At 48.7% G+C, this 13423-nt stretch overlaps 4 protein-coding genes across 4 annotated transcripts; 2 read left to right on the top strand and 2 right to left on the bottom strand.

Annotated features, from left to right (window-relative positions):
• Positions 1-219: 219 nt before the first annotated feature.
• On the bottom strand, positions 220-1516 carry B0H65DRAFT_495386 (DASH complex subunit Duo1-domain-containing protein; the record flags this gene model as incomplete). The annotated part of the gene is made up of 2 exons (XM_062827787.1): positions 775-1516; positions 220-591 (listed from the first exon to the last, which is right to left on the bottom strand). Coding segments are annotated over exons 1-2 (699 nt in total), but the record flags the coding sequence as incomplete, so codon positions are not given.
• Positions 1517-2275: 759 nt separating this feature from the next.
• B0H65DRAFT_218739 (uncharacterized protein) lies at positions 2276-4036 on the top strand. The gene is made up of 2 exons (XM_062822020.1): positions 2276-3294; positions 3353-4036. The coding sequence occupies exons 1-2, from the start codon at positions 2390-2392 to the stop codon at positions 3942-3944; spliced, it is 1497 nt and encodes a 498-aa protein (XP_062680207.1). The 5' UTR covers positions 2276-2389; the 3' UTR covers positions 3945-4036.
• A 1126-nt stretch (positions 4037-5162) lies between these two features.
• Positions 5163-8459, top strand: B0H65DRAFT_575610 (survival protein sure-like phosphatase/nucleotidase; the record flags this gene model as incomplete). Its single annotated transcript, XM_062830626.1, has 3 exons — positions 5163-6457; positions 6532-6597; positions 6923-8459. The coding sequence occupies exons 1-3, from the start codon at positions 5469-5471 to the stop codon at positions 8457-8459; spliced, it is 2592 nt and encodes an 863-aa protein (XP_062680206.1). The 5' UTR covers positions 5163-5468.
• A 296-nt stretch (positions 8460-8755) lies between these two features.
• Positions 8756-9883, bottom strand: B0H65DRAFT_428487 (uncharacterized protein; the record flags this gene model as incomplete). The annotated part of the gene is made up of 1 exon (XM_062824763.1): positions 8756-9883. One exon carries the CDS (start codon positions 9881-9883, stop codon positions 8756-8758), a length of 1128 nt encoding a protein of 375 aa, XP_062680205.1.
• Between the last annotated feature and the right edge of the window lie 3540 nt (positions 9884-13423).

Below are 13423 nucleotides of genomic sequence, written 5' to 3'. Positions count from 1 at the left end.
CGTCCCTCTAGTCGTCGTCGTCCCACCCCTCGCACTCCTGGTTGTCGTCGTCCCTCCTCTCCCTCCTCTCACACTCGGTATCCCGGACGTCCCCGTCCCCGTTCCAGCCGGTCGATAAGCCAATCCACTCCTAGTAGTCATGCCCGCTCTTCCAGCCGCCGTCCCCGTCCCCGTCCTCCCAGTTCCAACCAAACTTCCCACCCCTGACCCGGACCTACCCCCCCTCGTCCCCGCCGCACTAGTCGCGCTCCTCGTAACTCCAATCCCATACCTCGAACTGGCCACGCCAACAGATCTACTCCTCGGCCTCCCCCTGCCTACCCCTGTGGTACTCGTAGCAGCCAAGCGTCTCCGTTCCGCTTCTTCTTCTGCTTTGCGGCGCGCCTCTTCCCGCTTGCGCTCGGCTTCGGCGGCCTTGCGCTCGGCTTCGCGCTGTCGCTCGAGGGCTTCGGCTTCGATTTCGATTAGATCTGCAGTGGCGCCCTTCCAGGAGGGGTTGAGCAGAAGGCGCTGGTTGTGTTCGGTTTGGGAGAGGATGCGGGTCCAGGTTGTGAGGAGGTGGGAGGCGGAGTGGATTGTGCGGTTTACGGTCTGTGAGGCGGTTTGTTAGTGATTGGCAAACATGGAAGGGAAGAGGTGTGGTTGGATTAGAGTTTAGGGTGGAGGTTAAGGGAGGCAGGTGAGGTGTGGTTAAAGTTTGGACGGATGTTCGACCCGAGAACCAAACCTGTGAAAGTAAACAGAGGAGTATCGGAGAAAAGAACAAAAACTTACACCCATATTCCCCTTTGCGCGCTCCAATGTACCGATGACGCCTTCGATCACTTGGTTGATTTTGCGCACTCCTTCTAGCTCTCGCTGTAGAGCGGCTTCGCGACTCTCGATCGTGGTGTTGTCGATGCCGAATGAGCGACTACTGCTCTGATTGGTGGCGGGGTCCTTGGCTGCGGAGGCGGCTGCTGCTGCACTCGAAGCGACGGGAGTTTTCTGCTGTTGTTGCGCTTGCGACGGGGGATGCGCGCGGGAGGTGGGAGGATGAGTGGGCGATGCGAAGAGGGAGGAACCCTCCTCGTCGGAGATTTCCATTCGGTCGTCTGCCATTTTTGCTTTTGGCGGTGGTTCGTCGTCGTTGATATCGCCGACAAGGTAGGTGACGATCTGGGGTAGGGTAGAGAGCTAGAGCTGTTGTTGACTTGATGTTCTGGACTGGTTGATGGTGCACGGATGCCGATGCACGCCATTGGAATGACGTTGATCAAATTGCGAGCTGTGCCCAACAAGGCCAGGCGTCAAATCGGCCTGCAACCACGGGATTGGACAGTGACGGGCAGGACGGGGGTCAAAGTGGACTTTTTCGCAAGGGACGGTGGACACTTTTCGGCAAGGGCAAGTGGGCAGCAGCATCCAAGGGCAAGGGAGCAAAAGACGCGTCTCAGGTGAACAAAGACTTTACGCGTCTTAGCGCAATCAACCAAGACTGCAATCAAGATCCAGCCAATGGAAAAACAGGAATGCATCAACTGACCCTGGTTGCCAACGACGACGGAAACGGGAGAAAGACAGGGTGTGACGGAGTGTTCAGCGAGGGATGGTCCGTGCACTTGGGTGGTGATTCTGGCATGCTCTCAGATCAATCAGGCGCAGACCGCCCCCCAGCCCCTTCTTTGCATTCTTTCCCCCAAACAACATCCGCATCATCGGCCTTGCTTCCCACACTCACTCCTAACCCCAGACAATTTCACACATCCCATCTTCATCACCACTCAGCCTCTATATTGTTGTGTTGCATCCACACAGAAGTGGAATCGTCAACTGTTTTCATCAACCTATACTGCAACTACACTATACCCTCTATTGTATTGTCCAATTACCTACTCTACTACTAGCTTCGATTGGGTACTGCTGCTGCGCGATTTGTGTGGAGGAGGAAAGAAACTGGGCACAAGTTTTTGTTGTTTTCGCACGTTCCAGGTTTCACAGTTTGGAAGTCAAAGATCTCCGCATAGCCGGCCACCACCACCACCACCACATCGACCCCGACCCCGACGACGACGACATCCTGACAACATCGCACAACCCTTGGAGTGTGCACTTTGGAGTCGCAACACATTCATCACATCCACTTGCGCCGGCCTTGCATCGACAACATCGGGCCGTTGAAGCGCGCACATCCGACTGCATAGGCCAATTGACGCGCCTTCCATTGTCGTCGCCAATTTCAGGATCGATTGCGCGGGCGGGTCTTTCATCCCATCCCGCTCCTTCCTTCATCGCATCCTTTTAGGCCTTTGTCGCCTGAGTAGCGATCGTCTCATTGGTCGCACACTTTTGTGTTTGGATAACAATTGTCCGATATACTGTCAGCCTTGTTTGTAACGAAAGGAAGAAAATGATGGAGGTACTTCGCAGTCACGGGGCCGCGACTCCCTCCGGCCCGCACTCTCCCTCCGACATCCACACCCCGCCAGCGCCGCTTCACGGATTTGAGGATCACTGGGAGCCCTACACGCCGCGCAAGTCCACACGCATCCACCAACGCACACAGGCCCAAGCCTCATCCTCATCCCGCAGCCGCGCCCGCACCCCTTCACCTCAACCCACTCCCAGACGTCACATCTCATCTGTTGCCAAACAACAACCTTCACCCCACCACAAATCTACAGGTTCGCCAAAGTCAACAAAACGTCAACCTCATCACCATCATCACAGCCATCATCAGACTGAAGCTGCTGAACCTTCATCGTCGGCCATGGTCACCCCAACCTTCACCCCCGTCAAGAAGCGCGCTGTCAATCCCGCCGTGGATTCAGTTCATCGCGCTTCAAGGACTCTAAATCTTGAGGGCTCCATTCACGCCCCCGGCGGTCGCTCAACTGGAGCTGGCAGCCTCATCACCCCCGCCAAGACTCCCATCAAGCCGCCAACGGAGCGCAGCAAGTCTCAACTGAAGGGAGTCACAAAGACTCTTTTCAGCAGAAAGGTCGACGAGAATGAGGCCATGCCCAGCCCCAAGAAAGCGCGCGCTAAGAAGCAGAGCACCCTGGACAGCTTCGCGGCTCACTCTGATGAGGAGGAAATTAGTATTTTCACTGACTCTCATGAGCGCGTCCCCGTGGTGGATGACAGCATTGACAACCCTTTCTACGGCACCAAGACAACGACTACCACCACTACCACTTCTACTGAGCGCACCACCACCCGCCGAAGCACCCGAAATCTGGTTATCATTCCTGGTGAGGGCGTGGTGAGTTTGGAGGAGGCGGTTGGCCGCAAGGACGGCATGTTGATCATGTTGTGAGTGAAATCTGAGAGACCCCTGAAATTACGAGCATGTTTACTGACTACCTCACAGCCGCGGCAAAAAACAGTTCCGCAAGTTCGCTGAAGTCGAAGAGGAGGTGGTGGAGGCCGATAACGAATTTGAGAGTGCTGTTGCCTCTCCCTTGAGACGTCCTCTCACTCGTTCTTCCATCAAGCCCCGTCTGCTGTTCCCACCCAAACCCAAAGAGGCAAAGGTACCTGACTCAGACGAAGAGGCCCCTACCGACATTGAGGATCACGTCCTGGAGAGCCTGAAGGCCGAGGAGGAGAAGGTACAGGAGGAGGAGAAGGAGGAGGTCGTTGAGCCTGAAAAGCCAGTCGAAGGGGCCAAGGAAGAGCCCCTCGCTGCCCCTGAGCTCCAAACAGAAGACAAGGACAGAGCAGGCACACCCGAGACGACACCGTTAGCGCCAGCTTCACCGCCAGCCACAGCACGCACCACAAGAGCCGGCAGCAAGAAGGCTGCAGAAGACACGCCCAAGAAGGCCAAACCCAAGGGAAGGAAGAGTCCATTCGACGCCTTCCGTCGAACCAAGGCCGGTGCATCCTCCAGTGCTGGTACAAAGAGAGCCAGCGAGACACCATCGGTCGGAGCCGGTCCAGCTAAGCGAACTAGGACTTGATCACGCTCTGGCATATGGTACACAACTTAATGGGTGGTGCTCTTTCCACTTTTCCTTTCAAAAGGTTTTCTACGGCGCCGGCGGACGGCATCTCCATACACTGGCTTGACTTCGACATCTCAATATTATTGCTTTTGATGGGACACTCAACAACGGGGTTTGGAGGCGTTGGGAACACGGATCACTACGCAGGCGTTTTATCTTTTAGGACAGGGCAAGAAGGCATCACAAGGACAGCCAAGGCAGAAGACGACGAACATACCACGAGAGAGAGAGAATTATGTGGAGAAACTATTCGGGATTGGTGGTTACTTTGTGCGCGTTCATGGAATGATTGCATGTCTGGTGATTCATTAACGTCTGGTCTGGGAGATTCTATGACTGGAACTTGGGGTGGCCAGCGAAGGCGTTCATCCCCTTTTTCCTTTTCCCTCGTTCCTCTTTGTTTTTCTTTTTTTCACTTTGTGTTGTACAAGTGCATGGCATGGTATAGCATGGCAAGATTGCACCGGTCGTCATTTCCGTTTGGTTGTTTTCACTTCTTTCCTTGACTTGTTGATGTTGCTTTATGAGGGACAAGGCAGGCTAGGCTACAATTACTGGACCGTTCGAGACTTTCTTTTTCTCTTCATGTTACCCATGTTTTGATGCTGCTCCGGGTGGTAGATGGGCTGATGTTTGTGGATGTGGTCCATTCACTTGATGGCATAGGGGACAAGGACCTGTACTTCCATCCCACCCGGTCAAATGAGGTCTAGATAGGCTTGGAATTGCCGTGGCTATCACAAAACCTGGATGCAAGGCTACAAGTTAGGTAGTTTAGTAAAACCTTTATGCAGTCATTAATCAGGTCACTAGGTCTCTGGTTTGTCTAACGTGTCAGTCTTGGAAGAGAACGAGGTTCAAATAAGGCTAGCTCTTAGATTGATGAGCATGAAAATCAAAGTTTTCAATGTCTAAGAGGAGTTTGTAAAGACGATTTTACCTCTGTAGGAGACGTCGAGACACTGCTCTTCGTGTATGCATATTTCCCTAGGACAAGCCAGTTTGATAGCACAGTTATGCATCCCCTTCCACGACACTTGAACATGCATCAACGTATGGTCAAACAGTCTCAAAGTCTTTGGCAAACACAAAACAGTAATTGTTAGTCAATGTTAGTCAGAAATGCACAAACTTTGGTTCTTGGCTCCCCGTGATTGTTTTTGTTTATATTATTGGATCATCACCCCGTGAACCCAAATCCATCCAGGGCCGCTCCACTCTTCAGCTTGTTTTGATGCCCCACCCCCGCAATCGCATCATGGGGCCCAGCAAAACGTCAAAACGTCAAGGCTGAGCGGGACCAACCGCAACTCCATTTCTTTCTCCAATTCAACACTTAAAAAAATTCGGATTGTCCCTCGGTTCCTGGACTTGTACCTGAAAAGTTTTCCCAGGTCTTGGATCCCGACTACACACAACAACCCACCAACACTTTCTCTTACCACCCCACGGCAGACGACAACCAACACACTGCCTAACATGCACATCCTCGTAGTCAACGACGACGGGCCTCCCTCCCCCCACTCGTCCCCCTACGTCCACTCCCTCGTCCGCGACCTGCAAGCCGCAGGGCACATCGTCTCCGTCTGCCTGCCGCACACCCAACGCTCCTGGATCGGCAAAGCCCACATGATCGGACAAACCGTCAAGCCGCTCTACTACCGCCCTCCCCCCGCGTCCTCCCCGGCCGCCGGCCTGACCACCGCTCTCGTCTCCGACTCCTCCCCTGAGAAAACCGAGACCACGGCGGTCAACGTAACCGACCACGGCTCCACCCACCCCCGCCCCTCCACCGTGCCCGGAACCGAAGAATGGATCCTCGTCGACGGCACGCCCGCCTCGTGCGTGCAAATCGGCCTTTACCATTTCTTCCAAGACCGCGGCCCCATCGACCTCGTGGTGTCCGGTCCCAACTACGGACGTAACACCACGGCTGTGTTCGCCCTTTCTTCGGGAACCCTCGGCGGCGCGCTGGAAGCCGCGGTGTGCAAGCGTCGCGCTATCGCACTTAGCTACGCCTTCTTCAACCGCAACCACGACCCGGCTATCATCGCCAAGGCTTCTCGGCAATCGGTGCGCGTGATTGAGGCGTTGTGGAAGCAGTGGCCGGAAGATGGGAGCGTGGATCTGTATAGTGTCAACGTGCCGTTGTTGGAAAAACTAGAAGAGGGCAAGGTGTTGTATACGCCCATGTTGCAGAATTATTGGGGGGCGGGCAGCTGTTTTGAGGAAGTGGAAGGGTCAGTATATGGCGAGGAGGAGGATGAGGAACGGATTAGAGAGGGTGGGGAGGCCGGACGCGCGGAGACGGATGGGGGGGAGGCGATTGGGAAGAGGGGTGGAAGGGGAGGAGGGTTGCATACCCATAAGCACTTTAAGTGGAGTCCGAGGTTTACGGATGTTTATAAGAGTGTGGAGGAGGCGCCGCCGGGGAATGATGGGTGGGCGGTTAAGGAGGGGCATACCAGGTGAGTTTTCAAGTATTGAGAGAGGAGAGAGAGAGAGGGATTGGGGGGATGGTTGCTAACGATGATGGTCACAGTGTCACCCCGCTCAAGGCCAACTTTTGGAATACGGCCGAGAATTTGCATGGCAAAGAGTTGCAGCTGTAAGTTTGCGCGTGTTTGGTTTGCGTTGGCTTCGCGTTTGGTTTTTATTTTGGCGTGATGAGAAGAGACACGGCGCTTTCATGAGAGGAACGACAACAGTTGGTTATGAGACATGGGAAACGACAGAACTACGGCAACGACGGCACAGTTGATGATCAAGAAGAGTTAATGAATTACTACCTAACTATCTAATCAGATAGAGCATAGAAAGGTGAAATAGACAAGAAGGTTCTTGATCTGGCTCACTACTGTCACTATGAGATTGTGTGCTTCTTTCTTTACTTGTACTGGCGGTCACGATCCTAACAAGCAGCTTGGATACAGGCCTCCTCTTGAGACTCCCTCCTCGGCTACTAAGACCGAGTTGACCAACCTCCCCATCAGGGAATCGTCCACCACCAACTCCAACTGCAAAGACCACCTCTACGCCCTAATCGACTACCAAGACGCCTACGTTCAACCCCTGATCCTCTCCGCCCTCCAAAAACTCCTCCCCTCTTCGTCATACACCCTCCTCCCCTCCCCTTTCACCCCCTCCAACAAAGACGACCTCGAAATCCATCTCTCCTCGCTCGTCCCTTCTGCGGAAGCCAAAATCCTCCAAATAACCCCCTACGAAACAATCGACTTCGACCACGCCCTGTCCCACCCCACCACCACGCTCATCAACAGCTACATCATCCGCAAAGCGCTCATCCGCAAACACTTTTTGTCTTCCACAGTCGAGAACTGGGTCGCCAAGCACCCTTCTTCCGCGCTCAAGACGCACGTTAAAAGGGCGGAAGCGTTCGAAGTCGATTACGCCGAGTTTTTGGATGATTCCCTCGTCGAAGCATTCGACCTGCGCGCTAGCTTGGAGAAGAATGACCAGCTCATTGAGGGGGGAAACCCAGAAAAAGTGGAATGGTGGATTCTGAAGCCGAGTATGAGTGATCGTGGACAGGGGATTCGGTTGTTTAGCACGATGGAAGAGCTCCAATCCATCTTTGACGGTTGGGAAGTCGAATCCGAATCCGATTTCGAAGACGAGGACGAAGACGACAACAACTCCAACTCCGACGCCGGCGAAGCTACCCAAAAGGATGACAACGACAACGACAACGACGCAGACTCCGACTCCGACGCCAACGCAAACATCAACACCTCCCACCTCCGCCACTTCATCGCCCAACCCTACATCCACCCCCCTCTCCTCCTCCCGGAACTCCAAAACCGCAAGTTCCACATAAGGGTGTACGTCCTCGCCATCGGTGCGCTCAAAGTCTACGTGTACAAAGATATGCTGGCCCTTTTCGCCGGTACTCCCTACACCCCGCCCACGGCTCCCACTTCTTTCTCCTCTGACCCCTCCGACCCCAACCCCGACGCCGAACCCACCGAGATGGACCTCTCAGCCCACCTAACAAACACCTGCCTCCAAACATATCTCTCCCCCAACGCAGCCGAAAACTCCGTCCACCGCTTCTGGGACCTTCCCACCCTTTCGCCCGTCCACTTCCCCCAGGCCAAAGCGGAAGAAATCTGGGACCAGATTTGCCAAGTCACGGGTGAATTATTCGAGGCTGCCGCTAGGGGAATGATGATTCATTTCCAGCCGATGGAACAGGCGTTTGAGGTTTATGGACTTGATTTCCTGGTCGATGCTGATGCTGATGGTGAGGGAAACACGGCGTGGTTGTTGGAGGTTAATGCTTTCCCGGACTTTAAGCAGACGGGGGAGTTGAAGGGGGTTGTGGGCGGGTTTTGGGAGGGGGTGGTCAGGGAGGCGGTGGGTGGGTTTGTGGGTGCGGAGGGGGTGGGGAAGGGGGATGATGAGAAGATGAGGCTGGTGAGGGAGGTTGATTTGGGGAGGAGGTGGTAAGGTGGAGGTTTGATGGGGATTGGGGGGAGGAAAGAGGAGAGACAGATGATGCCAGTGGGATGGGCTTGGTAATGTAAAGTCGAAGTCACTTGTGTGCTTTCATGTCCAAGGTAAGTTTATAGATACGATATACGGGTAAGGATAGGAAAAGTCATTTGCTTCTACGTCTGTCATCAACCGTTGGCTACATCAAATTGCCAAAGCTTGGTACGCTGATGACCGCTGAAAAACGAAGGTTATCCAGTACAATCCTCCAGCCGTCTGTTACTCATCTCGGCTGTATTCCCTTCTTGCGATCACGACCTTCGGATCTTCTCAGCCTTTTCTCGGTCCAACAAATCCCCATCCGCAATAGGATCCCTCTCCATCCCAAACGCCCAGTTAACCGCCACCCAAATCTTCTGCTTTGTCTCCAGGCTGATATCCGGATACGGCTTCCTCGGCTTAAACAGCTCCATACCCTTATAACCGTTCCTCGACAAAGGATACTTTCCATCCCCCTTGACCACACCTGCCCTCCACCCCGTATACAAGCTAGCAGCAAACTTGACCGCGGCAATCCCATCAGCCTTAAGAAGTTCCTCCACCTTAGCCAGGATGCCACTCCTCCGCAGTGCGGCCTCCCTGTCTTTCTGAATATTCTTCTCCTCCCCCGTCACCCAGTCGTTATAGTTCAGCACCGTCGCCCAAGGCAACACATTCGCAAAAGCCGCAATACACCCGCTCGAACCCGCCGCCAACCCGCCAATCAAGTAGTCACTCTGCCCCCTAAAAATCGCAAACTCCTTTTTCCAGGGGCTGAACTCCTTCGCCAACCGCGTAATCTTCCCCACGCTCCCGCACATCAAGTTGGTCCCCACAATCTTGCCCTTGTGCCGATTCGCCAGTTTGATTATCAGCTCACTGCTGAGATCGATCCCATTACACACCGCCGGGAAATTCTCTATCAGCACCGGCAACTTTGAAAACTTCGCAATGTCATCAAAAAAATTCTCGATCATTTCTTCCCCTCCCCGTGGTCCCTTCGGTCCAAAATACCCTGGCGGTAGCACAAGCACGTAATCCGCTCCGGCCTCAACGGCATCGGCAATATAACCCTGCACTTGCGCCGTGCTGTGGCCCGACACGCCCGCCATGATGGGAAACCCAGGGGGGACGGAGGTGCGGGCGCAGTAGAGCAGGTCGTAACGTTCCTGGCGAGTGAGGAGGAAGGTCTCGGCGTTGGTGCCGAGGACTAAAAACCCCGCGAGACCGATTTTTGGGGAGGAGAGATAGCGGAAGTACTTAGCTTGGGCCTGGAGGTCGACGGTGTCGAGTTTGGGGTCGAAGAGGGTTATGGTGGGGACCCAGATACCGGAGGCTGGGACAGGGGGGGCCGGGTTGTTGTTGTGGTTGTGGTATTGAATGTCGACTGGGGGGGTCATCATGTTGTAAGTTGTTTGTTGCGGACGGATGGGGTGAGTGTCTTCAGTCCAGGTGAGTTGATTGTCTGGGGCTGTTGTTGTTATTGTTGTGAGAGTCTTTCGTCCAGGTAGGTTGTCCTGATGGCTAACGGCTTTGGTCGTATGGACTTGCTCAAGACTCGGAAGCCAGATGAAGAAGATCAAGGGACTCAGTTGCCACTAGTGGAGGCGAGTGAAGAAATGGGAGATATTGTATTAGCTTGACAGGGCGTATCAAGAAAGGAAGATCGGTCTTGACGTGCTTGACGGCGCGCGGTGCGGGGGCAGCATTCGGCCGAACGGTAACCGACGGGAGGAGAAGTTTGACGTTTTCCAATCGGCCGGGCTGATCGGGCTATTCTTGGACCGGAAGGTGTGATGATGACCAAAGATGTAAGCAAAAGATGTGTTCATCCAAAAACGTGGTAAAGTACTTGATTCCGGAGAAGAAGAGACTGGCCAAAAGGCTGGGGGGCCATGGGTTTATATGACTCTTCTCTCGTGGCCAGGCAGGCAGGCGCAGGCAGGCGCAAGCAGCCACTGCAGCCAGCTTAACCTTGGGAATGGCTTCGTTCCTTCCTCAACAGTCCCAAGCTCCCTCTGTGCCATGTTCTCTTGTACAGTGTGCCTTCTGCTATGTAAATTGCTTTTCAAGGTGCAGTGGCATGTGAACAGCAATCGAGTCACGGTCCAGACACTGCGGGTTGAGATCACCCGCATAACCCGAGGCACGATGTGAGTTTCACATATGCGTGAAGAAGGCAGAACTCTGGTTTAGTAATGACGGGAGATATTGCAGAGCATCTTGACTTTTGTTTATGCTATTTACTTCGAACTCTACCGTATAAACTTGCGAAATTGGGATTAGGGAATGCAATGGGTAGGCACATATATGCCATTTTTCTGTCCGATGCCAGGTATATATATGCCCGCCAACTTAGGTGGGGGAGACATATTGCCACCCCGGAGCACTATAAATTCGAAATTATTATACTCTATCTTTACCCTATCTTTTACCCCTTATCTTTTCCCCCTATAACCTTTCCATACAACCGAATCCCAACAATCTAACTATAGCAAAGATAAAACTAATCCTTAGCAATATCAACCTCGTCTATAAATAAACAAACCCCTTAGTATTAAAACTATCTATTTAATTCCCTTACCCTATTTATAAACGTTACCAACGATTACCCAAACTCCTAACAACTCGTTAAATATACCGATTACGTCGTCGTCCCATAAATACCCTTATTTCCTAACGTACTAAAAGGCCTTACACTCATAAATATAGCCTATAAACGAACCTACTTTAATTAAGTTCGTAATAAAAGCCGTTAAAAAATCGAGCTCGAGGTTAAATTTTAAAGTATTAATAATATTTACTATTATATAACTAAATTAAGCAAGTACTAATATAAATAGGATAACTGCCTTAAAGTAGTACGCTAGTAGTAGGAAATTAAAAGTATTACTTTTATATATATTAATATCGTTAAATATATTAACGATATTAATTCTTTTAAGGATAACGAAGTTAATAATAAAATTTAATTACTATTATCTAGACTACTAATTATTACTATTATTACTATTATTCTTATTATTCTTATCGTCCCTATTTATAAACTCTTAAACGAATAAAAAGCACATCCTTATTACTATATAAAGATAATCTCCTTCTTGTATATTATACCACCATATCCTTCTTAAACATGCTACCAAAACCACTACCTTTAGCTGCCTCTTTAATATAATAAAGGTTATAATTATCCTCGCCTTTAAGGATAACTTCAAAATCGTTAAATCCTCTTATAATATCAATAACGTACTTCCAATTGGCCCAATCGAATATATTTCTATCGATCTCTTTAATATTAATAAAATAATTTTCTAATCCGTCTAGAAGAACGGCTATACCGTTATCTTTAAAAGACTTTATTACTATAGCCTTTTTATTAATCTATAAAGTTTTCCAATACTTTAAAGCGATATAAATAACTATAATTCTCTTATTAAAAATAGACTATTATTTACCCAGGTTATCCTCCTCCCAATCCTTCATTACTAACTCTATCTCTTCCCTTAATAATTTCTTAAATAATGAATTAATTACTATATTAAGAGGCTAGAAGAGGCTAGTAAAGCTACTAAGAATTATAACTAGTACCACTTTATAAAGCATCTCATTCCTAAGCTTATTACATACTTGCTAGGTATTATAAAATAAGTATACATCCATAACTAATAAAAACTCTTACTTAATATTATCCCTAATAATAAGAGCGAACTCATTATTAAACCAATTAAATAATAACTATTTGTTCTAATACGTTACTTTATTAAATTATACCTCTATATTTTAAATATAGAAAACTTTCTTCTTAATAATTTTATCAAAAGTACCTTCTCTATAAAAAATAATAATTAATTTAAAATAATACACCCAATCAATAAAAATAAATAGAATTAAAATGACTTACCGCTTACTCTATCCACTTCGACTAATCTTACCTATAATAAATTTACTACCCTTCATTTTATAAATATAGTTATTGAAATATTCGAAAGGGAGGGGGATCTCGTCGAAATTCATGATAATATAGAAAAGAAATCAGGTACGTATACTAAATATAGTAAGCTAGCTATTATACTTAATAAACCTATAAATTAAACCAATTAGCCTCCGATAATCTCTAAATCTTCACCGACAATCTCTAAATCTTCACCAACAATTTCTAAATCTTCTATAATAATATCTAGGTCTTTCTTAATAAAATTTTTCATAAAGAAATAGAAATACGAAGAACAATAACACTAATATATAAACATATAAATATATAAACTTACTTCAAAAATAAGTTTACTTTAACATACAATTCGGCTAATAGTCTCTAAACTTAATATATAATCCTTCGATTAAATATATAGTACCGTAATAAGAAGTTACTAAATTAACTTCGTAAGAAACAAAATTCCTCTAACGTTATTTATTCCGGATAAATCTCCACAAAAATTATATAGAATATTAGCGAAATTAAATTATTGTAATTAAGCCGTTACTCTATTTCGTTATCCAAAATTCTTTATACAACTTCTACTCTATTGCTAACTATATAAGTATACCCTCGCGTATTAAATTAAGGAATATATAATCCCTCTTCCTCTACTAGCAATATATATTTAATTTAGGTACGCTATAGAATAGGGCTACTTCGTAATAATAAATATCGTAATTACTATTGAAAGGGTATTCGTTGTCGAATACTTTTACTCTTAAGCGGGGTTGTATATATTAACGCTACTAATTATTATTGGGAAGTAATTTAATTTATACTAAATATGTAATAACCTACAATAATTAATAATTAGTTCGTCTATTAAATAGCCTATACCATATAGATTTAAACTAACCTAAATCTTCAATTTATAGGAATAACTTCGCTATTTCTTCTTAATAGGGGCCTTACGTTTAATAACCCTAATTTTATACTACTTTAATTTAGGACTGTACTTTTTATT

The sequence above is a fragment of the Neurospora tetraspora genome, assembly GCF_033439725.1.
Source record: "Neurospora tetraspora strain CBS 560.94 chromosome Unknown B0H65scaffold_5, whole genome shotgun sequence".
Lineage (NCBI taxonomy): Eukaryota > Fungi > Ascomycota > Sordariomycetes > Sordariales > Sordariaceae > Neurospora > Neurospora tetraspora.
This window is presented reverse-complemented; position numbering and strand designations above follow the sequence as displayed.